Source organism: Phytophthora cinnamomi, assembly GCF_018691715.1.
Source record: "Phytophthora cinnamomi strain GKB4 chromosome Unknown Contig49, whole genome shotgun sequence".
NCBI lineage: Eukaryota > Oomycota > Peronosporomycetes > Peronosporales > Peronosporaceae > Phytophthora > Phytophthora cinnamomi.
In genome coordinates this window covers 537,522-560,500 of record NW_027150982.1, presented here as the reverse complement: position 1 = coordinate 560,500, position 22,979 = coordinate 537,522, and the positions used below count along the sequence as shown (strand labels likewise).

General features: G+C 56.6%; 10 protein-coding genes across 12 annotated transcripts; 5 read left to right on the top strand and 5 right to left on the bottom strand.

Moving 5' to 3' along the window:
• Window positions 1–2,511: 2,511 nt before the first annotated feature.
• On the top strand, window positions 2,512–4,092 carry IUM83_08195 (Cytochrome P450 86A2; the record flags this gene model as incomplete). 2 transcript variants are annotated; one of them, XM_067932552.1, is made up of 2 exons in its annotated part: window positions 2,512–3,150; window positions 3,216–3,272. In XM_067932552.1, 2 exons carry the CDS (start codon window positions 2,512–2,514, stop codon window positions 3,270–3,272), a joined length of 696 nt encoding a protein of 231 aa, XP_067789956.1. The 2 variants fall into 2 exon arrangements, with proteins under 2 accessions (XP_067789956.1, XP_067789957.1); XM_067932551.1 differs by having other exon boundaries at window positions 2,512–4,092.
• An 859-nt stretch (window positions 4,093–4,951) lies between these two features.
• Window positions 4,952–5,530, bottom strand: IUM83_08194 (Maltose O-acetyltransferase; the record flags this gene model as incomplete). Its single annotated transcript, XM_067932550.1, has 1 exon — window positions 4,952–5,530. The coding sequence occupies one exon, from the start codon at window positions 5,528–5,530 to the stop codon at window positions 4,952–4,954; it is 579 nt and encodes a 192-aa protein (XP_067789955.1).
• Window positions 5,531–6,020: 490 nt separating this feature from the next.
• IUM83_08193 (Maltose O-acetyltransferase) lies at window positions 6,021–6,584 on the top strand (the record flags this gene model as incomplete). Its single annotated transcript, XM_067932549.1, has 1 exon — window positions 6,021–6,584. One exon carries the CDS (start codon window positions 6,021–6,023, stop codon window positions 6,582–6,584), a length of 564 nt encoding a protein of 187 aa, XP_067789954.1.
• Window positions 6,585–6,747: 163 nt separating this feature from the next.
• On the bottom strand, window positions 6,748–9,820 carry IUM83_08192 (Nucleolar MIF4G domain-containing protein 1; the record flags this gene model as incomplete). The annotated part of the gene is made up of 5 exons (XM_067932548.1): window positions 6,748–8,314; window positions 8,391–9,173; window positions 9,252–9,320; window positions 9,392–9,506; window positions 9,589–9,820. The coding sequence occupies 5 exons, from the start codon at window positions 9,818–9,820 to the stop codon at window positions 6,748–6,750; spliced, it is 2,766 nt and encodes a 921-aa protein (XP_067789953.1).
• Window positions 9,821–9,941: 121 nt separating this feature from the next.
• Window positions 9,942–11,609, top strand: IUM83_08191 (phospholipase D, Pi-sPLD-like-1; the record flags this gene model as incomplete). Its single annotated transcript, XM_067932547.1, has 1 exon — window positions 9,942–11,609. One exon carries the CDS (start codon window positions 9,942–9,944, stop codon window positions 11,607–11,609), a length of 1,668 nt encoding a protein of 555 aa, XP_067789952.1.
• Window positions 11,610–11,688: 79 nt separating this feature from the next.
• On the bottom strand, window positions 11,689–13,659 carry IUM83_08190 (Multicopper oxidase mco; the record flags this gene model as incomplete). Its single annotated transcript, XM_067932546.1, has 1 exon — window positions 11,689–13,659. The coding sequence occupies one exon, from the start codon at window positions 13,657–13,659 to the stop codon at window positions 11,689–11,691; it is 1,971 nt and encodes a 656-aa protein (XP_067789951.1).
• A 473-nt stretch (window positions 13,660–14,132) lies between these two features.
• IUM83_08189 lies at window positions 14,133–18,629 on the bottom strand (the record flags this gene model as incomplete). 2 transcript variants are annotated; one of them, XM_067932544.1, is made up of 2 exons in its annotated part: window positions 16,253–16,262; window positions 16,321–18,629. In XM_067932544.1, 2 exons carry the CDS (start codon window positions 18,627–18,629, stop codon window positions 16,253–16,255), a joined length of 2,319 nt encoding a protein of 772 aa, XP_067790100.1. The 2 variants fall into 2 exon arrangements, with proteins under 2 accessions (XP_067790099.1, XP_067790100.1); XM_067932545.1 differs by having other exon boundaries at window positions 14,133–18,629.
• A 782-nt stretch (window positions 18,630–19,411) lies between these two features.
• On the top strand, window positions 19,412–20,383 carry IUM83_08188 (uroporphyrinogen-III C-methyltransferase; the record flags this gene model as incomplete). The annotated part of the gene is made up of 1 exon (XM_067932543.1): window positions 19,412–20,383. One exon carries the CDS (start codon window positions 19,412–19,414, stop codon window positions 20,381–20,383), a length of 972 nt encoding a protein of 323 aa, XP_067790101.1.
• A 241-nt stretch (window positions 20,384–20,624) lies between these two features.
• On the top strand, window positions 20,625–22,181 carry IUM83_08187 (Dynactin subunit 2; the record flags this gene model as incomplete). The annotated part of the gene is made up of 4 exons (XM_067932542.1): window positions 20,625–20,759; window positions 20,834–20,906; window positions 20,987–21,978; window positions 22,080–22,181. The coding sequence occupies 4 exons, from the start codon at window positions 20,625–20,627 to the stop codon at window positions 22,179–22,181; spliced, it is 1,302 nt and encodes a 433-aa protein (XP_067790104.1).
• A 42-nt stretch (window positions 22,182–22,223) lies between these two features.
• On the bottom strand, window positions 22,224–22,976 carry IUM83_08186 (Carbohydrate-binding protein; the record flags this gene model as incomplete). The annotated part of the gene is made up of 1 exon (XM_067932541.1): window positions 22,224–22,976. The coding sequence occupies one exon, from the start codon at window positions 22,974–22,976 to the stop codon at window positions 22,224–22,226; it is 753 nt and encodes a 250-aa protein (XP_067790105.1).
• Window positions 22,977–22,979: the final 3 nt, after the last annotated feature.

Genomic DNA, 22,979 nt, shown 5'->3' with positions numbered 1-22,979 from the left:
AAAAAACTTACTACATGTATTCTTTATCAATGGGATATAGCAGCCGAAAGATTCCAGAAAACCGCCGCGCGCGTTGTGCACGGTGTGTGCATCGCTCATGTTGGCAATTTTGCGGCGCGAAAAGGGCTCGTAGGATGCAAGGAGCCCAAGTGAATCATTCCATAGCAAAAGCTTCTTCAGCAGCAGCGCCCGTCCTTATTAAATAAAAGCGTACCCAGCTACCGGCGTATGGACCTCAGACAACTTTATAACTTTATTTATTAGTTTCTTTTCTTTCTTTTTTTTTTTTTTTTTTTTTTTGGGGGGGGGGGCACACAACGCAGCAGCAAATGCCGAGTGGGAATGCTTCCACAGGCGATCAGTTCAGCTAGAGAGATCACCAGTCTCTTTTGTGCTGGCATCGCTGGCTATAGCCCCCGAGAAGCCTCTTCCACCACCTAGCGACCTTTTCCACCAGCAAAAACTCGTCGCTGCAGCATCCGATGAAACTATTCTTCTCCACGAAGCGCGTCAACTGTATGACAGTACCCACGATGCACACCAAGACTTTCAAGCAGAACTTCATCAGCACCTTGATCTCCAGTACCTCGTAGATCATCTTTTCGTAGTGCCCTCACCTCAAGCAAGCTACTTTGTCGAAGACGAAGATGCCAGCGAAGACACCAGGCGGAGGAAATGTCCAACCGAGCGTTCAGATTCGGTTTGACTTACGCCGACAACGCACGAGAGCGACGCCGTCGGAGCGTCCACCAAGTGGAAGTTCCTGCTGAACGCCGTGCACCGAATGGCAAACCGGCGTGGGGCGATTTCTGTTGTTGCAAAGAACGAAGCTGCGATGCGAGCACAACGAAATGACCTCCTTGCTCAGCTGTGCACGCTGGCACCTCAATTTCTCACGTTGTGGTATGGTTACACTCCCGACGCAGAAACCGAAGTGATCGCCACTGCTGACACGACGATGACGAAGGCGGAGTGGTGCGCTTGGATCCGGTGCCTATGAGTCCGTACTGGAGCACGCGTTTCGGGCTGACATGGAAGCAGTTGGCGCTGTCCACGACTGAGCGTTTAGATCTGGCCATCAAGTATTCGTCGCTCGGGTATTCAAATCGGCTGCCGGACGCAGTCACACTGGGAGACGGCAGGAGCGCTCGTCACGGAACACGAAGACTTGCTGCGTCTGATGCGCTTCAACTTGCCCATGCACGAGCCGTTCGCCCAGCCTTGCCGCCAGTGGCCGCAAACAGCTCTTCATCTGTAGGGATGCGGAACTTCTGACTGGTCGACTCATTTTCATCCAATCGCTTGCGCTTTTTGTCCTTCTTCTTGTCTTTCTTCTCTTCTTCTCGTCGCTCCTTTTCATTCCTCGTCCAACGACGCGTCCACCACGATCTTGCTGGCCATGCGGTCGTATGCGTTGTACCACCACTGGTTGGCCTGCTCCTGTGCCGCCTTCTTCTTGGCGCTCACGCCCTGCAGCTCCTCGCACCGCTTCAACTGGAGAGAGCTGAGCGACGACTGCGGATGGCAGCTCGCTACGTTTCGGGACCGAAAGTAGCGCCGAAGGGCCCGAAAACACGTCTGGAAGACGTTTAGAACCCGAAAATAAAGTCTGGAATAACCCATTCCCGAAATTAACTCGGCGACAGGAGGACACAAGATCGCGCCATAGATCCTTCTGCATCCTGAAGAAACTGTTTTGCATACTTCCGCCGATATACAAGTTTGTGAGTAGTGCGGAAAGTTAGTTCTTGTGATATTCGTTGGGGTGCTCATTTCAATGGAGAAAATGGGTACAACCACAATTCAGAATTTCCAAATGTCATTTTTTATCGAACAGAGTTTCTATTGGAGTGCGCGATAAAAAAATTCATTCAGAAATTTGACTTTTCGAGGCAGATTTGTATTGTTTTTGTTTCTAATTCTGTACTTTTGTATTGGGCTATTCTGTCGCGCTAGATCGCGATTTTCTAAATCAGAGACCAAAGGTGCTAATCCAACCTAAAAATGGAGATCTAATTTAGTTTTTATAAATAGTAGTGTCAATATTGGCTTATCACATATCCTGTTGAATTTCATGCAGTTCGGTCTCTTTTCTGTACTTCAATTGTACTGCAACATCATATACCCTTGTATGACTCATATTTTCAAGAATGTAGCCATCACTGAAAATCGAAGCCCCAACCCTGCACATTTCTTGACAAATAACCACCTTAGCAAGAATCGGGTGAAGCGGTACCAATTTCCGCACCAATTCATGGTACAACTTGCAGTCCTGCATGGACAAACAACCGTACACGATGGCAGCTAGAGACCAGCACAAAAACTAAAGCCGGCACCAGCAAACATCACACACCACTTGAAACCCATGCAGCTTCGGTGTCCGTGCGAAAAAGTCTTCAGGGAAAACCCTGTCGCTCCAAATCACGATTGTGGTACGAATGGTACCGCAATCGTGATAGCTTCGATTCTGGTACCGTGTGAAGCCACCGCCTTCACTCGCAAACTGAGGGAATGCTGCCCCCTTCGCTGCTTCAAGCCAAGCCCAGCCCCGCCCTGCTCGCTCTGCTGGCGGCGTCTGCAATCGCCGCTGCGCTCCTAGCTGCCAGCAGTTCCAAGCCTTCGAGGAAGAAGATCCCGGACAATGCAGTGCCTGTGGCATTCCTCCCGTCCGTCCCATTCTTGGGCAACACTCTGCAAGTGGCCGCCAACTCGGCGCGACTGCAGGACTGGGTGGCCGACCGCAGTCGCGAGCGCGACGGGCGGCCGTTTGTGGTGCAGCTAATTGGCAAGAGCAACCTCGTCTACATGTCCAGGCCCGAGCACTTCGAGCAGGTGCTCAAGCTGCAGGCGGGCAACTTCAGCAAGGGCGTCGCCATGCACGACATATACTCCGACTTCATGGGGGACAGCATCCTGCTGGTCAACGGGGACCGCTGGAAGTACCACCGCCGAGTGCTCGTGAACCTCTTCAGCGCTCGGGCACTGCGAGACTTCATGACGCCAATCATCCAGAAGAATGTCCATGCGCTGATGGACATTCTGTCGCGGGCTAGCGAGAATAATGAGTCCCTTGACATCCACAAGCTGATGAATAAGTTCACACTCGAGACGTTCGCGGAGATCGGCTTCGGCCAAAAGCTGGGAAATCTCGTATCTCCGGAAGACCACCCGTTCGAGCGCGCATTCGATGAAGCTCACCACATTTGTGGGTACAGGATGACTACGCCGACGTGGATGTGGAAGCTGAAAAGGTGGCTGAATGTCGGGAGTGAACGGCGTCTTCGAGATGCCATGGAGGTGATCAACCAGTTCTTGCTGGACACTATCTCCCATATGATGGACCAGCATCGTCTGGAAAAGGAGCAACAGCCGCTCAATAAAGGGATCATGGCGATCATTCTAGAGACCATGGAGACGAGCGGGCAGACGATCACACCGTCGGATATTCGCGACATTGTTTTTGCAGCTTTGATCGCCGGACGAGACACGACCGCAGACGCGCTCAGCTGGTTGATGCACATGCTCCACCATAACCCACACGTGGTCAAGAAGATGCGCGAGGAAATTCGCACTAAGCTCCCAAAGTTTACCGATTGTGAGAGTTTCGTGCCGTCGATGGAGGAGGTGCAGGGCCTGCCGTATCTGGAGGCGACAATTCGAGAAGTCCTTCGCTTGCATCCGGTCGCACCGACGATCGGATATCACTGCGTGCAAGACACTGTGTTTCCGGACGGTACCTTCATCCCTGCGGGATCAGGCGTTATGTTGTCGCTCTACGCAGCCGCTCGACTGGAGAGCGTGTGGGGGCCTGATGCGTCATCGTTCGTACCTGGACGATTTCTCGACAAATCCGGAGACCTCCTGCCAATGTCGCCCACCCAATTTGCGGCCTTCAGTGCGGGGCCACGAGTGTGCGTCGGGCGCAACTTGGCGATGCTGGAGCTGAAGATCGTAGTGACGTGCTTGGTGAGTCGCTTCCGCCTGGTAGAAGTGAGCGGCCAGAACATCACGTACAGCAGGGGCGCAACTATCGGCATGAAAAATGCGCTCATGATGAACATTGAGCGAGTTACTGCAGCCGAGAATTACTGATCTTCAGATTCCTTTCTAGAGACGTCCATCGAGTCTGTATCTTAGCAGTACCCGTCTATCGCTCTTACTTCAGTATAACTGAGAACTAATGGCCAGCGAAAAAGCACCACTAGTAGAATCTTAAAGTTGCTCACTCTCTCTTCTTCTTCCTTGGCGATATCACTTCACGTGAAACCAATCCACAAGCAACGCAAGTCGACACTGCAGAATTCAGAGTATGCTGGTCCTCCCATAAGCGCGCTGCTTACGCTGGACTGGCGCGTGGGCACTGATTGCCGATCTGGTATCTTCATTTCAGAAGACGGATTCATATTGACGGTATCACATGCCCAGACAGCAACTGCAAAACCACTGGTTTGTTTGGCACCATATTCGAGTGTGAGCACGTCAAGGACTTCCTTGTTTGAATCAACTGAACCAAGGCGTTTTAGCATCTCTATTAGTATCTGAGTCATCTCACCTAAACTATATTCTGTAACTCTCATAATCTCAAGTTTTTTTTTCGCTGACTTCTATCTTTTGAAACCACTTTTTCAGTTGAAATCCTTGCTCTAATTGCCTCAAAATTAGGTTCTGGGCTCTCGGTTATCTCGTCTTTCACCTCGTCCAAACCGCTTCTCAGTTAAATGCCTGTAGCCTTTAAACTTTATTAGTGCAATTGATCCTACCCGTACGTGCGCGACCCCACCTATCCTACGGGTGGGGAGTAAAGGTTAATTCACATGGTGTTCAATTACTTTTCCGCGTACTATTCGGTATTCTACGTTAGTAAAAAGTAAAAGACTTCCACATTGTATTAGAAGGCTTTGCCCTGTATGCCGTGCAGGTTGCGATTTCTCCGCCACGCTTTTCATTTTATCTACACGTTTTCCTTCTCTTTGGGCTCAATTTTCTTGATGAATTTCGCCGGGTTGCCAGCGTACACACACATGGGAGGCACATCCTTCGTCACGACACTGCCAGCCCCAATTACTGCCCCGCGGCCAATAGTGACACCTGGCACGACAACCACATTGCCACCGACCCAAACATCGTCTTCGATTGTGATGGGCTTGCCGATCTCCAAGCCAGACGACCGCACGTCCGGGTCAAGTGGGTGACTGGCAGTGTAAAGCTGCACGTTCGGTGCGAACATGACCCGGTTGCCGATCGTGATCGGACACCCGTCCAGGAACACGCAGTTGAAATTCATGTAGAAGTTGTCGCCGACGCTGATGTTGTAGCCATAGTCGCAGCGGAAGGGCATCTCGATGAGGCAGTCCTTGCCCATTGAACCGAATAGGCGCTTCATCACTGCTTTGGCCTCTGGGGACTCGGCCTGGGTCATGTCGTTGAACTGCTTGGTCAGCTCGCGAGCAGCGCGTCGGTCCTCGGCCAACGTCGGGTCCGCCGCGATGTACAGCTCGCCACGGATCATTTTGGCCTTTTCGGTGTCCATTGTCGCGGAGGAAGTGGTGGTGTGACTTGTTCGCGGTGGGTAGAAAGTAGAAATGAAGGAGCAGGTTCACGGGCGGGATGCAATGCAGACTCAACACCTCTGTTGGAATGACACGCGTCGTGAAGCAATCGAGGGTGGAAAAAAGCCACGGTTTACCACGCCATCCGAGTCTTGGATGGCGTGGTAAACCAAAAAAATTGCTTCAAAGCTCACGAGTGCTGTGACTTTCAGCTTGTGGAAGCGCACAATTTCTGACCTCTGACGCCTGTCGATAAGCAATTATGACGTGTATGTATTCCTTAGATTAAATAATACTGCGCCAACTCCACGCCATCGTCAGCGCCACGTGTCGACAATATTCTGGGTATCACTTCAGCACGCCATCCGAGAGGAGGCATCAAAGCTTGGGCCCCGAATCGAGCTGAGATCATTTCTCATTCTGCCTCAACGGTCACACAAGCTAAAGTCAAGCAACACCCCGACCACCACCATGGAGACCGAAAAGACCAAGATGCTGCGCGGTGAGCTGTACTTCTCGATGGACCCAGCTCTGTTCAAGGAGCGCCAGGAGACCCGCAAACTGGTCAAGAAGTACAACGAACTGGAGGGAGCCGAAACCCCGGAGGCCCAAGAGATCCTGACCAAGATGCTCGGCGCCAAAGGACGGGAATGCTTCATCGAGATGCCCTTCCGCTGCGACTACGGATCGAACATCCGCCTGGGCGACAACGTCTACATGAACTTCAACTGCGTGCTGCTGGACGTGTGCGAGATCACCATCGGCGACCGGGTCATGTTCGCACCAAATGTGCAGCTGTACACCGCTACGCACCCGTTGGGGCCCAAGGCGAGAGCTTCTGGATATGAGCTGGGCAAACCGATCACCATCGAGGACGACGTCTGGATCGGTGGCAACGTGACGGTTGTGCCAGGTGTCACAATTGGTCGCGGGGCAGTGATTGGAGCGGGGAGTGTGGTCACCAAGGACGTGCCCCCGATGTGTGTGTACGCTGGCAACCCCGCCAAATTCATCAAGAAAATTGAAGAAGAGTAAGTCAGTAGTGACCGATGCTGCGGTTCCACTGGAATTGTCGTCACGCTGCGTTCAATCTAAACTTCAGCAACAATCATGTGTGCTGCAGCTGCACACTCCGTCTTCATCATTGTAGGGTGTTGGGGTGAATGGGTCGTTCTATTGTATGTATTGGAGCTCTGAACTACATGAAGCTCGCTTCCTTCTCAGCTGATGCGGCAGACTTGGCCAGCTGATCCAGCAAACTCTTCACACTCTTGACGCGCTTTTTCAGCAGCGTCCGCGTCTTCGGGTCGGGCTCGCCGCGGAAGCTTGTCAGGTGCTGGTGGAAGAAGACGGCCAGACCGTCGATTGTTAGCTGGGCCTTCTTCGTTTGCAGCAAGCGCTGGAACACCTGTGCCATTTCCAGTTCGCTCTCGACCTTGAGGATTTCCTCCATCAGAACCCGCAGGAACAGAATGCTCTTCTCCTCCAGCTGCGTGAAATCCAGCACCTTCAGGCATGAAAGAGAGAGACTGCTACTCAACACAAGCCCAGCCAGCATTTGCGCCTGGTTGTACAGTCTCCGCGGCTTCAGCGACTCAATCTGCTTGAAGATATCCCAGAAGGCGAGCTGGAACGTGAACTTGTACCGCTGATCCATCTCGCAGAGCTTCTCAGCCAGCACCAAGTAGTACTTGTTGAATTTGTTCTCTTGGCCACAGCAGTGCAACAAAACACGCACAATTTCGCGCTCTTGCTTTTCCTTAAGGTGCAACTGTAGCAGCCGTTCATAGGCATCGAAGCAATCTGTTGCGCCCATCAGCGCCACAAAAATCTTCTTTCGGACGTCCGTGTTCATGTGCTGCTTTTCTGCGAGTTTCAGGAGTCGGTCATTCTCGCGCACAGCTTCGTTAGCAGCGTCATCTCCATCGTCGGTCGACTTCTGTTGCTGATAGCCAACCCACGTGCCACCGACAATCCACCAACGACCATCTTCGTCGGCGTTGAGCAGCTCGTGAAGCGACACACGCAACGGGTTGTTCGCATTTCCACATCGCGTCTTCACACGGCCGAGCCACTTCTTTAGGGACGAAACATCCATTGCGCCTCCGCCAGCACCACCCTTGCCTCCAGCATTGCGGCCTTTACCGTGTTTTGACGACTTCTTGAGGTCGTAGATGAGGTCGAGGATAAACCGAACGCGTTCCTCGGGTTGGTTTCCGTCATTTGCTTGCTGTGCCTCGCCCACCTTCTGCTGTACGGCTGCAACCATTTGGCGCAAGGCATCAGCATCATCCGCGCGAAGTTGAGCGCCACCGATCTTCAAGAGCTGGTGAATGAGTTCGATATCGGTGGAGGAGAAACTATCCACAAACGCTCGGAAGAGGTCATACACGAGCGTGCAGTGCACCACACCGAAGTTGTAGAGCATCATCACGAACAGCATCAGGTTTACGGGTTCCTTGGAAGTTCTCCCGTCGTCGTCTTCGTTCTCGCCATGTTGAGTGTCTGCATTTTCGCTGAGCAGCTTTTTCTCCTTCTCCACGCTGTCCGTCAGCTTGCGCACCAGCTTCTCCACAAAGAAGCCGCCGACCTCACTGCCAACGCTGTGGTACAGAGCAGCCACCAGAGCGCCGCCCACCTTGATAAGCGGTGCCATCACCTGTCGCGGATGGCATGTCGTCTGAAGCAACTTTTCCAGCAGGATCTCGTTGACGAGCGAGCGGCCATTTTCACGGTAGATCTTCTCCATTTCCAACGCGATGGACCTGGCAATTATTGACAAAACGCACGCACAGTTAATAGACAGCGAGATTACAAATACAATGGCAGTCGGCGACGTACTCCATGTTCGACTCGGAGATACGATTGAGCTGACCGTTAATTCGGCGCGTCAACTCCCGCATTGCCTGTTCATCCATCTGCGAAGGCTTGACCTTTTCTGTCGCTGCCGCCGCGGCAGCAGCTTCGGCTTCAGCTTGAAGCTTTCGGCGAAGGTGGGGAGGCAGATACGCGGACGGCTTTTTGGTGCCATCGCTTGTTTTGATAACAGGCCTGCCGTAAATGTCTTCTTCGACAACGACACTTTCCTCCTTCTCCTGTTCATCCTCCTTCTCCTCCTCTTCATCGTCGTCTTCGTCATTGTTGGCACTCTCCTCGTCATCGCTCTCTTCTTCCACCTCCAGCTTGTCATCGCCGCCATCGCTGTTATCCTCCTCCTCTTGTTCACCGCCATCCTCACTGCTTTCACTGGCCTCTTCTTCATCGGCAGCAGAAGCCGACTGCTGGTTGCGCAGAGTATTAGCTTGGGCTTCATCGCCCTCCTCGTCCTCTTCTTCTTCGTCCGAGTAGAACTGCGCGAGGTCCTCGGATTCCGACTCCGACTCATCGGTCGGCAGTTCGTCCATGCCCTTCAAGAACTCGGCGTCTTCTGCCTGCAGCAACTCCATCTCGCGTCGAGTCTCTTCATCCATCTCCATATCATCACCGAAATCGCTGCCAGCCTCGGATCCCTCACTCTCGTCGACCTCGCTCTCATTGTCGTCGTCACTCTCAACGTCTCCATCATGGCCAGCAGAAGCAGAGTGCTTAGTCGCCTTGGCCGCCTTCGGTCGTCCCTTCACCACACTACAGAATCACACAGAAAAAGAAATCATCAGCTGCCAGCCAGCACTCACCACCATCGACAACGTGCAGCCTCCGTACTCGGAAATGTGGTCCAGCTCGGACAAAAAGTCCGCGAAGTCTTCGCCCAAACCGTCCTTCGAGTACTCCCTGAAAAATAAAAAACGTCAGATAAAACCCACCATCAACTAAATAAAATAAAAAAAGATAAATCTCCCTACTTCTGGAGCTTCTTCAGCGCCGACTCGGCCTTATTGGACGACGACGACCCGAGGCCGAGCTTGGCCTCCAGCGCCTTGATCTCCTTGTCTTCGGCGCTCAGCGACTGCGGCTCGCCTGCAGCGTAACCAGTCAGCTAATGCACCGTAACCCACCACTTTACCCGGTGTAACCTAATAATAAAGTAATAATTAATCACCATTCTGCGCGCTGGCCGCCTCCGCCAGGAACTCGTGGAACTTGTTGGTGATGCCGCCACTGGGGCCTCCGCGCTGCTTCTTGCTGTGGGGCGCGCGCGCCTTGGTCTTGGCCTTGCCGCTCTCGGGCGCCGGCTGCTGCTCCTTGCGCTGGCGCTTGTTCTTCTGGCGCTTCTTGTCCTCGCGCTCCTGCTTGCGCTTGGCCTTGCGCGACACCAGCTTCGGCCCCGCCATCGTCAATGCACCAATGCTGCGTACGTGCGCCAGTCAAGACGGGGTTACACTGGGGTTACTCTACTTGAAGTGTAACCGGGTTACAATAATCAGGTTACGCCCCCACATTCTTCAAGGATACATGACGCGCGCGAGACGCCTCGGCCGCGGCGACGGCGCCGCGCTCTTCGGCCTGCTGTGGGCCGCCTCGTGTCTGTTCCTGGTGGCGCTGCGCTTCTCGCCGCGCGAGTCGGCGGCGGCGCGCGTCCCGGCGGCTCAAAAATCCGCCGTTTTTGACCCGAAATCCGACGGCTTTTTCGCGCTAAATGAGGGTTCCGCGGGCCAGGCGACGCTGTCGCTGGTCGAGTCGCTGCCCGTGGGGGACTTCGCGCTGGCGTCGGCTGTGCCGCAGACGTTCGAGGCGCTGACACGCCGCGTGCAGGCGGCGCAGACGTCCATCGACCTCAGCGCCATGTACTGGAACCTGCTGGGTGCCGACGACCGCAAAGTCTATTCCGAGGCCGAGATGCAGCAATTCGGGGCGGATCGGGGCCGCAAGCTGCTTTTCGCTCTGCGTGATGCGGCTATTCGGGGTGTTAAAATTAGGATTTTGACGGCTAAACAGAGTATCGGCGACCAAGAGCGGATTTTATCGGATAAAAGAGCGTCCTGCGCCGCGCTGCCGGACGAAGTGCAGATGCTGGTGCACGCAGCCGAGGGAAACATCCAAGTGCGGTGCTGGAGCGGCCCCGAGTGGTACGGCAGCGGCATCTTGCACCAGAAAATCTGGATTTTCGATGCGCGGCACGTGTACGTGGGCAGCGCCAACATGGACTGGAAGTCGCTGGCGCAGGTGATGGAGGTGGGCGTGGTGATGGAGAACCTGCCAACAAAATCGACGGTGATGCAGGATATGCAGAGGTTGTTTGAGACCTGGTGGGTGTTCGCGTCGCCCGAGCTGCTGCCGGCCAAGACGGGATACTACTTTTCGGACAAGTTCCAGCAAGAGCTGCAGGTGCCCGCGTGGTCGCTGTATCTGCCGGAGAACGAGAGGAGCGAGGATCCGTTCGTGAAGGCGGGATTGCGCTCGCTGGGGAATATCTCTCATCAGCTGCAGACGCCGTTTAGTTCACGTTCGGATGGAAATGAGATGGAGAGTGGTGGGGAGGCTGCTGCAGCGCAGATGTTCGTTGCGGCTGCCCCGTTGGAGGCAACCGCTGGACACTCGCGCACGTTTGACGAAGATGCGTTGGTGTACACGATCCGCTCGGCCAAGTCGTTCGTTAGTCTCAGTGTCATGGACTTCGCGCCGTTCTCGATGTACACGCCTGGACCTCTTCATTGGCCGGCTCTAACTGATGCACTACTGGCTGGGGTGTACAGCAAGCCTGGGTTGCATGTGCGTCTGTTGATCAGTCAGTGGCAGCACACCAGCCCTCAATTGCTGGAGGCACTTGTCACGTTGAAGAAACAGGCGGAACTGTGTCAGCACATGCACGCTCGGTGTTCTGGAAGACTTGAGATCAAGATCTTCCGTGTACCAGGTTGGCAGAATACGACATCCAGTTCTGGTACGAAGGCTACGTGGCCTTCGTACACCCGCGTGAATCACGCCAAGTACATTGTCACCGATACTCGCGCGAATGTGGGCACGAGCAACATGGAGTGGGGATACTTCTACACTACAGCAGGGGCAAGCGTCAACACTAACCACGAGCCGACACGAAAAGCACTCGAAAACGTATTTGAGAGGAACTGGAACTCGAGTTATGCGAAAGCCTTGGAAGAAGTTATCGCAACGGAGTCTTGAGGTTTTCGGTATGAGTGTTGTCTGTCCCTCCTCGCCCAATTAAGGCCAAAAAATAAATATCAATTCGTATGATCTAGCTTTATGGTTTTCCTTCTTCTTCACCCTCCTCTTCGTCTCCCTCTTCTTCCGCTTCATCACTTCCATTTTCATCACTTCCACTGTCATCTTCATCGTCTTCATCCTCATCCGTGTCGCTCGAACCATCACTACCCTCTTCTTCATCCGCCGTACTACCAGCACCAAACTCATTGTCGTCTCCATTGTCTTCCTCTGGATTATATACTCTCACAAGTTGTGCCATGCCGCCGTCGACGTGTGAAGCAATGTGGCAGTGCGCGAAAATGTGCCCCATCATGTAGTCACGCGGCGTGAAGCGGATCTGCACTCCTCCGCTGAAGAGTGGCAGAGTATCGCGCCATTCACCCACCTCGAACATGACGCCATCTGGGTCTGTGTCGTCGTCCATGCCCGAAACCTGAAAATGTGTAGAGTGCATATGGAAAGGGTGGTTCATCGTGCTGCAACTACTTGACTTGGTCAGGCGGCGGTCACCGTTGGAGCTTCCAGCATCCAAGTCGCAAGACCACAACGACGGCTTCCTGTAGTCCTTGACTGAAAGTTCCCATTGCTGCATCTCATTCACGGGCATCGAGTAGTTGATGTGCGTCGGGTCGAACTTCTCGTGATTCACGCCGTATACGATTCCCTTGTCCATCCAAACTGAGAACTCAAAGCCGTACGTGTTGCCCTCCTCGATAAACGGTGGGCTATTGTCACCCCCGATCGTGTCTTCCATATAAGCTGGTCTCTTCGGCAGCCTAAACGGAAGACGCTTTGCTTCAGCAGATTTTCCATCGCCAGAATCATCGTCTTCAGCTTCCTTGGTAACTTTAAGCTTCACAACGCGTTGAGATGGCACTCGGTGCTGATTCTCAAGACCCAGCAGCTTGTTGCGAGAGCTCGCGCAATCCGTTTCCAGGTAAAATTTACCGATCTCGGCGCACATGACGGCGACATCAGCACGCCCGCCAGGAGGGATAACAATCACTTTCTTCGCCACGGGGGTGTCAAAGTAAATTCCGTCCATGGCAAGCACGTCCATCGTGCATCCGCTGCCGTGGGTGGTCACAAGCTCAGCTACATTGTTCGCGATTGCATTCACAAGACGCAGCCGCTTGTACTCGCCCACCGCGAGCTTCAAAGTTGGTAGATACTGTCCGTTCACGAAGACCGTCGGTAGTGAGGTATCGTTCAGCGGTGCATCCGCCTCGTCCTCGACGACTTCAAGATCCGTGGGCCACACCAGGTCCGCTTCATCGGGCGTGTCCATGTGCTGCGAAAGCCTCCTCGCGGGGTCGAATTTGTTTTCCAGCGCGTCCTCCAAGTTATCGAACACGTTGACGCAGTTCTCCACGCAAATGGCCTGCAGCATCAGGACAAGGTCGTCCATCGCCGCCAACTCGGCCGATAGATCCGCCGGCCGGTCCACTACAATCAGCGTGCCCGCCATCATCCCGTTGAGGTGCGCGTTCTCGTTGCCCGGGGCGTGCGAGTGGTACCAGAACGTCCCTGCCGGGTGGTCCTGGCGGATCTCGTACGTGTATCTGCGCTGGCCTCCGGGCTCCACATTGGGCATCACGTTGTCGGCGTCCCCCACCGGCGGCAGGTGCATCCCGTGCAAGTGCAGGTTGGTGTTGTTGCCTCGTCCAGCTTCCAGTCCATTGGTGAGCGTGACAACGAGTGTATCACCCGGACACACCTTGATCGTCGGGGCCGGCACCTCGCCGTTGAACGACCGCGTGTTGAAGTCCGCGTAGTCGCTCGTGAAGCGCGTCAGCTGCACCGACAGGTTGATCCGCAGCTCGCTCGCCCTGATCCTCGCTGTCGATCGGTCGTCTGCAGAGCTGTCGCTGTTGAGCTTTGTCCACTGCTTGGCGCACTCGGACTCGTACACTGTCGGCTGGCGCAGAGGCTGGTAGTCGTTCTCCGCGGTGACCACCGCGAGGGCGGCGGAGAGGACGACAGCGCACAGGCAGGCGGACAGACGCATGTGACTCCGGCCGGGCGACTTGAGCAATGGCAAAGGCGACACGTACGAGCCCCGCATGACCGGATAACAGCTGGCAATGGGCCAAAGTTCAGCGACTTTAGCGCTGCCGCTCGCGATCAATCGGCGCAGCTACGAGCGGTGGCTCACTCCATCACCACCGGGATCCGTTGATTCACTCGCAGGATCATGTACTTCAGTAGCTATTTGTCTGTTGAGGATTTAGTTGAGGCTCACCCTAGTGGACTTTTGGTTTCCATTGAACACCAGGATACCCAACGTCGCGGTTGGTGCTCTTCGGGGGCATGGAATCGCGACAACGTAAAGGAGTGCAAGCTTGTTATCGTATCGTGCGATGGCGAGATTAATATCGCCAGCACTCGACACACCAAGCCGCTATCCATGAGTGGAAGTATGGTTTGAAGGTCCGTATATTTTTTTGAATGAATACTACGTTACATCTACGACTAGGGTGCCTACGCGTGGAAGGTCTCGCCGGCGGCACGGTTCTCCACAAGCGGGGCGGCCAGACACGCCTTCACGTAGCCAGCGCGGATGACGAAGTCGCCGAACTTCTCACCCTGCTCGCGGTGCTCGGCGTAGTCCTTGATGATCGGCTCCAGCTCCTGCAGAATCTGCGCTTCGTCCACGGCCTCCTTGTAGAGCTTGTTGAGACGGTCGCCCGAGAAGCCTGCGCCGAGGTAAAGGTTGTAGATTCCGGGGGAGCGACCCACGAAGCCGATCTCGCCCAGGTAGGGGCGACCGCAGCCGTTCGGGCAACCGGTCATGCGGATCACGATCGCGTCGTCGCGCAGCCCGTTCGCCTCCAGCATGTCCTCGATCTTGGTGATCAGCGACGGCAGGTACCGCTCGGCCTCGGCAAAGGCGAGGCCGCACATTGGCAGAGCAGCGCAGGCGATCGAGTTCAGACGCATGCCCGAGTAGTTGTCGTTGCCGAACTTGTACTTCTCCATCAGAGCCTTGATCTGCGGGATCTCCTCCTCGGAGATGTTGCCCAAACTCAGGTTCTGGTTGCCCGTGAGGTGGAACTCGACGTGCGGGAACGCCTTGGCCAGCTCGCGGAGGCCCGTGCGGATGCCGCTCTCCTCAGTATCCTTGATACGTCCGCCCTCCACGTACATGCCGTAGTGGTATTTGCCCTGCGAGTTCTTGATCCAGCCGAAGCGGTCACCATTCGAGAGCAGCTTGTACTTGCGCGGCTCCTCCAACTTGTAGCCCAAACGCTTCTCGGTCTCGGCGCGGATCCACTCCAGGCCGTGGTCCTCTACGGTGTATTTGAAGCGAGCGTGCTTGCGGTTCACACGGTCACCAAAGTCGCGCTGCAGCACCATGATCTTCTCCGCCACATCTTTGGCCTGTTCCGGCGTGCAGAACGCCATCACATCAGCCAGACGCGGGAACGTCTTCTTGTTGTTGTGGGTCATACCCATGCCGCCGCCCACGGTCACGTTGAAACCAATCAGCTTGTCCTTCTTGAGGATGGCGATGAAACCCAGGCAATTCGCGAAAATGTCCACGTCGTTCGCCGGCGGGATGGCGATGGCGATCTTGAACTTGCGCGGCAGGTACGCCTCGCCGTAGAACGGCTCGAAGTCCTTCACCTCGCCACCAGCGACCATCTTCTTGTCCAGCCAGATCTCGTGGTACGCGCTCGTCCGCGGGCTCAGGTGGGCCGAGATGTCACGCGCGATGTCGAGAATCTCCTGGTGGGTCTCCACAGAGCACGACGGGTTCACAGTCGCCATCACGTTACGGTTCACGTCACCGCAAGCAGCCAGCGAGTCCATCAGCACACGGTTAATACCTTGGACAATAGGCTTCAGGTTCCACTTGAGAATGCCCTGCAGCTGGTACGCCTGGCGAGTAGACAGCTTGATGTTGCCGTTGGCATGCGAGTCCGCAAGCTGGTCGATCATCAGGTACTGCTCAGCAGTCGACACACCGCCGGGGACACGCACACGGATCATGAAAGAGAACGCCTTCTCCTTCTTCTCGAGACGCATCTGCTCGCGCAGGTCACGGTTGTCCTGTTGGTAGATGCCGTGGAACTTCGTAAGCTGCGTGTCGTCCGCGTCAAGAGCCTTCGTCGTGCGGTCCTCAAGGCCCTCCACAAGCGTTCCGCGCAAGTAGTTACTCTGTTGCTTGATTTCTTCATTCGTGCGTTGCTTCTTCTTCGTGCCCTGGTGCAGGCTCACCACATCAGCGGGGATGCCAATCTGCTCCCAGAGCTGAGGCTTCCACAAATCGAACTGCGTGGTCGGGCCATCCTCATCCTGGTCATCAGCCTTAGCGAGGTCAATGATGCGCTTGGCTCCAAGCTCGCTCAGCTTGGCATCCAGGTCCGTGGGGGCCTTACAGAAGTAGTGCTTCTCATCCTCGCGAGGCCAGTACATGCTGTCGCCCATGCCGAACACAGCATACTGCAGGGGGAGGGTGGAGCTGAAGCCCGAAAGCTCACCCCAGAACTCCTTGCCGTTGGTCGGGAATTCACCCTGTCCAGCCGTCGAGCACACAAACACCACGTAAGCGTTCTCGTCGTTGGCTTCGTCGAGAAGCTGGTCAATGGTCATTTCGTTCATATCCATCTTCTCGACGTTCTTCAAGCCGAAATTCAGGGCGTCCTCCTCCAGCTTCGAAGCAAACTCATCGGCGTGGCCGTTGTCGGAGCCAACAAGAAGCCACAGCTTTGTGTCCACCTGCCACGGCTCCTGCTGCTGTCCGCCAAATCCATTGAGGAGGGCCTCGAAGCTGGTCTTCAGCGCCTGCTGACCGATCTGCTCGTACTTCTCCGTCACAGAGCCCGCCGAGGGGCCAGTCAGGACCTGCTTCGCAAACAGACTGAGCTGGTTGTTGCGCTGCAGGAACGACAGAAGCTCCTTCTTGATGCTCGGCGACTCGAGGGAGAAGGCCTTCTCGCCCTCCACGTCCTCCAAGAGAGGGTTGTAGCGGTACAGGGGCCAGTAGCCGCTAGACACGGCCTCCTTGGTCTCCTGCTCCATGTTACTGGCGCTCGGGGCGTAGGCGAGCACAATCGAAGGTCCGTCAAAGGCATCAGCCTCGTTAAGCGCGCGCAGCACCTGTGAGTACGAGTCGTAAAGCGCAACCGACGCGACGTATGCGTTGCCGTACTGCATCGCGTAAAGACCCAGATCGCGCTTGCGGTTGCTTTTGGAGACCGCGTTCATCGGCTCCGTGTCGAGGATCAGGAGGTTCACGTTTTCACCGCTAGCGAGCACCTGGTGAACACCGGAAGCGCCAACGTCACGCGAGAACTCCTCGCTGCCCAGAATCCACTGGCTCAGAGAGGCGAAGTACTGCTTCAGAGAGTAGATCTCCGCAAGGACCCCACCTTGGTGCTGCTCATTCTCGAGCAAAATGGTAATCTCGCTCGCGAGCTCATCGTGCTTGGGCTGTTTCTCGGACCACTGGACAAGGCACTCGAGCAGACGCTGCGACACAATGCTCTTAGCGTGCGCGCCCGAAACAAGCGCCTTCACCTTGTCCTTCAACTCCTGGCGCTTTGCCAGAATGCCGAGATGCACACCGAAGCCAAACTCACCGTTTTCAAGGGCAACGCTGTCGCCAACGGTCTTGTCCTGCGCCTTCCAGACCGTCTCGGAACGCACAAGGTTCGCAATGACTGCGCGCTTCTCGAACAGCTGCAGCAGCATCTTAACGTAGGGAGCCTCGAATCCATCCTTGGACGAGACGTACGAGTTCACAAGCTGCGTGGTGGCAGTCTTCTTCGCGTTGAACTCCTCGGTAGCAGCGGGGGAAGCAACAATAAATCCGTTCTGCAGCTTGTCCGCAGCGAGCTCCTCCACCAGCGTGCGAGCAGTCACGACGTCGAAAACGGACTCGCTGACGTTGAAGGCGTACTTGCCTCCGATGACGGCGGGCGCGGGCTTGTTCTGCCACTCCTCCGACTGGAACGAGCCGAGCACGTCCATGAACAGCGGCTCGCCGACGTTGGTGGCGTCGTCCATGCGGTCAAGAACCGCGAACTTGGTGGCGGTAGCGGGCACAACGCTCAGGAAGGCCTTGGTGGACCACGGCCGGAAGAGACGCACGGAGATGACGCCGACCTTAGCCTTCCAGTTGCTGTAGAGCGAGTCGACGGCGTCCTTGACGACGCTGGAGGCCGTGCCCATGACCACGAGCACCTGCTCGGCCTCGGGGTGGCCGAAATACTCGAAGAGCTGGTAGCCCTTCTTGGCGAAGACCTGCTGGATGACGTCCTCCACGACCTCGGGCACGGCGTTGTACTTGGCGATGCACTCGGGCGAGACCTGGAAGTAGAGCTCGGCGTCGTCTGCGCTGTCGGCCACGCCGGACTTGCTGAGCACGAGCTGGCGGAACTCGGGCGCGTCGCTGGCGTTCTTGAGCCCGATGAGGTTGGCCAGGTACTCGTAGTCCACGAGCGCGTGGCTGAACTTGCTGGCGGAGGCGGCGGCCTGCTGCTCCAGGTCGTTGTGCGCCATCTCGCCGTCGTAGACGTGCAGGAACGGCACGTTGGCGCGCAGCGACGCGACGTGCGCCAGCAGCGCCATGTCCTCGGTCTCCGTGGCGTTGAGCGAGCTCAGGATGACGAAGCCCGTCTGGCGCACGGCCATGAGGTCCGAGTGCTCGCGCGCCACGACGTGGATCACGGCGGGCAGCTGCGCGCTGCTGAGCTTGTACATGGCGGGCACCATCTGCAGCAGCGCCGAGGGCGACGACGCGAAGAGCGTCACGAACTGGCCGCGGGCGGCGGCGGCGTAGGCGCGCTCGACGAGCTCCTGGCCCACGGCGCCCTCCTCCACCTTGCCCACCTGGTCGAACACGTTGCGGCGCGCGCCCACGATGTACTTCTCGAGCGCGGAGCCGAAGGGCACGGGCTGCACCAGGTACGAGAAGTCGCTGAGCGCGTAGGCCACGTGGCTCACGGCCGCTTCCACGGCGGCGAGCGGCATGGCGGCGTGCGTGGGCTGCAGGCGACGAGTATCCACTTGCGCTGGCGGGCGCGGAATGGCGAGTGCGGCGCCAAACCACCCGAACCGATAGACGAGGTTGAAGGGAGCTGCCGGGCCCCGCGCGAGTGCCGTGCCGCCCCCGACAGAGTGACCCGTCTGGCGCCTGGCTATGCGCCCATTTCGGCCAATCGTGGGACGGCGTTGACCCGCGTCGGTCCGCTGGGCCAATCCGCGGCCGCGATCCGGTCGACGCGTCAAGAGGGTAGACAGACCTGCGAGAACGAATAGCATCGCCTGCGCAGAACGCACAGGTGCGTCAGCGGGCACGCCGCGCCGCACCCGGGTATACTTGCGTGATCGAGCTGATTGGAAGAAACGGCGGTGCAGGCGGCGGCGGCGGCGGCGAGCGCGACGCTGGCAAGTAATCGCTGCGTTCGCGCCGCTCTCCTTCGAGCGAGGCTCGAATTGATTGAAGTTGCGCGCGACTGACAAAGTGCAGACCGTGGACGGCCAGATTAGCGCCCATTTCCGTAGTCGCGCGTTGACTTGGTGTCACTATTGAGTCGTGGTGTGCACCACCGCAACTAACCTGATCGGGCGCATCTGTGTGGGCCACACGTGAAATCAGCGTCATCCCATTATCCATCGCGCCTGTTTACGTTCGGCCGGCTGCCACGCACGTGAAAGGCAACGCCATTCCCCATTGTGCGCTGCACTGGCGCCGCCACCTGCCTGTGCGTCCGTCCGCCTTCCTGCCTGCAAGACCGACCACCGCTGCCGCAATGTCGACGACCAAGGGCAAGATGCTGCTAGTGGGCGCGGGCCCCGGCGACCCGGAGCTGCTGACGCTCAAGGCCTACCGCGCGCTGCAGCAGGCCGACCTGGTGCTGGCCGACCGCCTCGTGCCCGCCGAGGTGCTCGAGATCGCCTCCTGCGAGGTGCGCGTGGCGCGCAAACGCTGCGGCAAGGCCGACTTCGCCCAGGCCGAGCTGGACGCCTGGGGCCTCGAGGCGCTCGCGCAGGGCAAGCGCGTGGTGCGCCTCAAGAACGGCGACCCCTTCATGTACGGCCGTGGCGGCGAGGAGGCCGTCATCTACTCCGAGGCTGGCTTCGACGTCGAGGTCATCCCGGGCATCTCCAGCTCGCTCTCCGCGCCGGCGAGTGCGGGCATTCCCGCCACGATGCGCGACGTGGCCGACCAGGTGCTCGTGTGCACGGGCCACGGCAAGAAGGACAGCTTCCCGGACCTGCCCGAGTACTGCGATCACCGTACGACAATCTTTCTCATGGCCATCGGCCGCATCGAGGGGCTCACCCAGGCGCTGCAGACCGAGCGCGGCTACCCGAGCGACATGCCCGCCGCGATCATCCACGCGGCGACCATGAGCGACGCCTCCACCATCCGCAGCACACTAGGCGAGATCGCGGCCGAGGTTCGTCGTCGCGGCATCGACCCGCCAGGAACGCTGGTGCTGGGCAACGTGGTGAACGCGCTGACGTACCTCAAGAACTACGACGCCGTGAAGGACGTGGATGTCGAGCCCGACAACGCCACCAAGTACACCATCTCGTACGCGCCGCTGTCGAGTCTGCCGGCGATTGACCTGGGCGAACACATTGTGCTGAACGCGAAGACCAAGCGCCTGGAGATGTTCGGCTTCGAACTCTCGATCGTGAACGTGCTCATGGCTCTGCTGGCATTGGCTTCGGTCGTGTACTCGGTGACATCGAGCGTGGCCATCACCCATGCGTAGGCTGTATTTAATAACGCTGTACCAATCCATTTGATTCGTATCCTTTGAAGTACATGTAGCGTTTGTCTTGCGTGCATTTCCGCGGTTTGTCTTGTCCGTCCAAGTTGAAGTGGATTGCGTAGGACCAAATTCCCATTTTGTATCCCCCCAAAAACTACAATTTAGTCCAATTTGTGCTACTTATTTATTCGCGGGCATGGAGTTTTCAACAGAGAAAGAGGGGCTAAAGCGCCGGAAGGTCATGAGCACCGAAGTCTTCGAGACGCCCGAGCCAGAGGAGGCCTTCCAGCCCTACGCGCCCGCGAATGCGTCCGCGCGCCAGGCCCGTGGGGGCGTCGGTGCCGGTCCGGAGGCCGACGGCCACTTCCACGACAAGGTTCGGCGCTGCCTGCCAATATTTTCGCGCATATCTTCCTTGTTTTGACAATATTTGTGTCTAAAACATTGCAGAGCTCTATGGAGCTGGACGAGCAAGAGCTGCCGGCCACGCAGGCCTTCGAGGTTTTCATGGGCAAAGTCTACAGTGCGTGGCGGCGGCGTCAAATAATAATTGTGAAGTTGATTATTTTTTAAATTAAAGTATCTTTTTATTGTCGATTGCAGAGCCCACGCTGCCCACGCAGACGGAGTACGAGGCCTCCTCGGCCGGCAAGGACAGCAGCAACAAGCCGACGCTCGAGTCCCCGCTGGCCCGCTTCACGCGGCTGTCGCTGGAGCTGAAGGAGCTGGAGGCGGACCTGACGCTGCTGGCGGCTGACGCCGAGCACAAGAAGCACAAGGTGATGGTGGACGCCGGCCAGGAGGCCGAGTTCCACGAGGTCATGCAGGGCCTCAACACGCTGCAGCTCAACCTGTCGGCGCTGGAGAAGAACGCGTCTTTTCAGCCGTTCCTCCACTCGGGCGCCAGTGCTGGCGTGGCGGCGTCCAGCGCCGACGCGGCGCTGAGTCTGCAGAAGGACCTGACGGCCAAGTTCTTCCAGCAGATCGACGCGTTGAAGAGGCAGCAACAGGGCCAGACGGCGATGCCTTCATCGTCGGAGGGCGCCCCTATTGTGTACGAGATTTACAGCAATGGAGAGCTGAACGCGGTCGACAAGGACGCCAAAACGCGCGTGGCGACGCTGGAAGCTAGGATTTCGACGCTCGAGAGGGCGATTGGGAGCTACCAGGGTCAGGACTTGCGGCTGGATGGCTTGAGTTCGCTGACAGGCGCGGCAAGCGCTGACCTGATGTCGGCCGTGGCGCAGCTGGAGCAGCGGGTTGCGTTGATGAGCGAGAAGAATTTGGACGCGGTCAAGACGCGCACGACAGCGCTTGTTCATGAGTTCACGTTGCTCAGCAAGCTCAAGCAGTCTCCGGGTGTGCAGGGTGCTTTGAGTTCGCAGGCTGATCGAGAGCAAATCCAGAAAATTTACGACCAACTCAGCAGTCTCGATGCAGTGGCGGCCTCTGTGCCTACTATCGTGGACCGCCTTGTCACGCTGAAGTCGGTGCACGATGAGGCACTAAACGCGACTGCTCGCGTTGACAAGATGGAGCAGACACAGACTTCGTTGGCTGAGCTGCTCGATTCGGACGCTGCTTTGCTCGCGAATGTAAGAACCCTCGGAAGATACATTTTTCGTGTTCATGGCCAAATGGCTATTCTTTTCACTGACTCAAATTGACTAACTTTGACTCGCGTGTGAACGTGCAGATGGAGGCAAGTTTGGCTGACAATGTGCAGATATTCCAATCCAACATCCAGCAACTCGACGACCGCATGGCGAAACTGCTCGCTTCGTCAGGTGGTCGCTAGTTATTTGTCTCCTTTGTCATGTTGCTTTGTTAGAGGGAAGGCCTAACCTGCAGCCACGGGAAACAGGGTCGGAGTGGCGACCATCGAGTCGCGTTTGCCTTCCTGGGCCCCAGCGACTTGAGAAACAGGTTCAGGTGTGAGCGCGAGAACTGAGTTTCTAATAACCATTGCATCGACTTTCTTGCCCCCCATCTCTTTCTTGCGCTGTAGACGATCTTGCCGTAACTCCCAGAGATACTTCATCTGTTTGTACAGGATGTACAACTGCCTGGAATTGAAGAGTATCAGCAGCGTCACCTGTAAGATGATCACGAGAGTACCAACGAAATCCTGCAAGCGTTCATCCGTTGAAGGTGTGAGAAAGGAGCTGATGAGCGCGTACGTAACCATCTTCATCACGAATGCGATGGAGGAGCAAACAGTCTGGAATTCCATTGAATATGGTGCACTTTCAACAGTGTACAGGAACATGACGAGCTGCAGAGACATCAACAGCGTCAATTGAGAGGGTACATCGCTCACGAGCCCGATAATAACGCCTGAGAGGATTTCAGCGCCCATTTTGGCCACGAAGAAGTAGCGATTCTCGAAGTGGTAGTACTTGTAGTACGCTCCCCATGCGAATTTGAAGTCGGCATTTGATAGCTCTCCTTCGGATTTATCCCAGATCTTCACGACGCCCAGCACAATCAGCCCACAACAAACGACGGTGAGCGCCACGGTTGCAAAAGCAAAAGCGCTGTGGCTTCCATGGTGGTGCTGCTCATTGTAGCGCATCTGGAACGAGCTCGTCATACT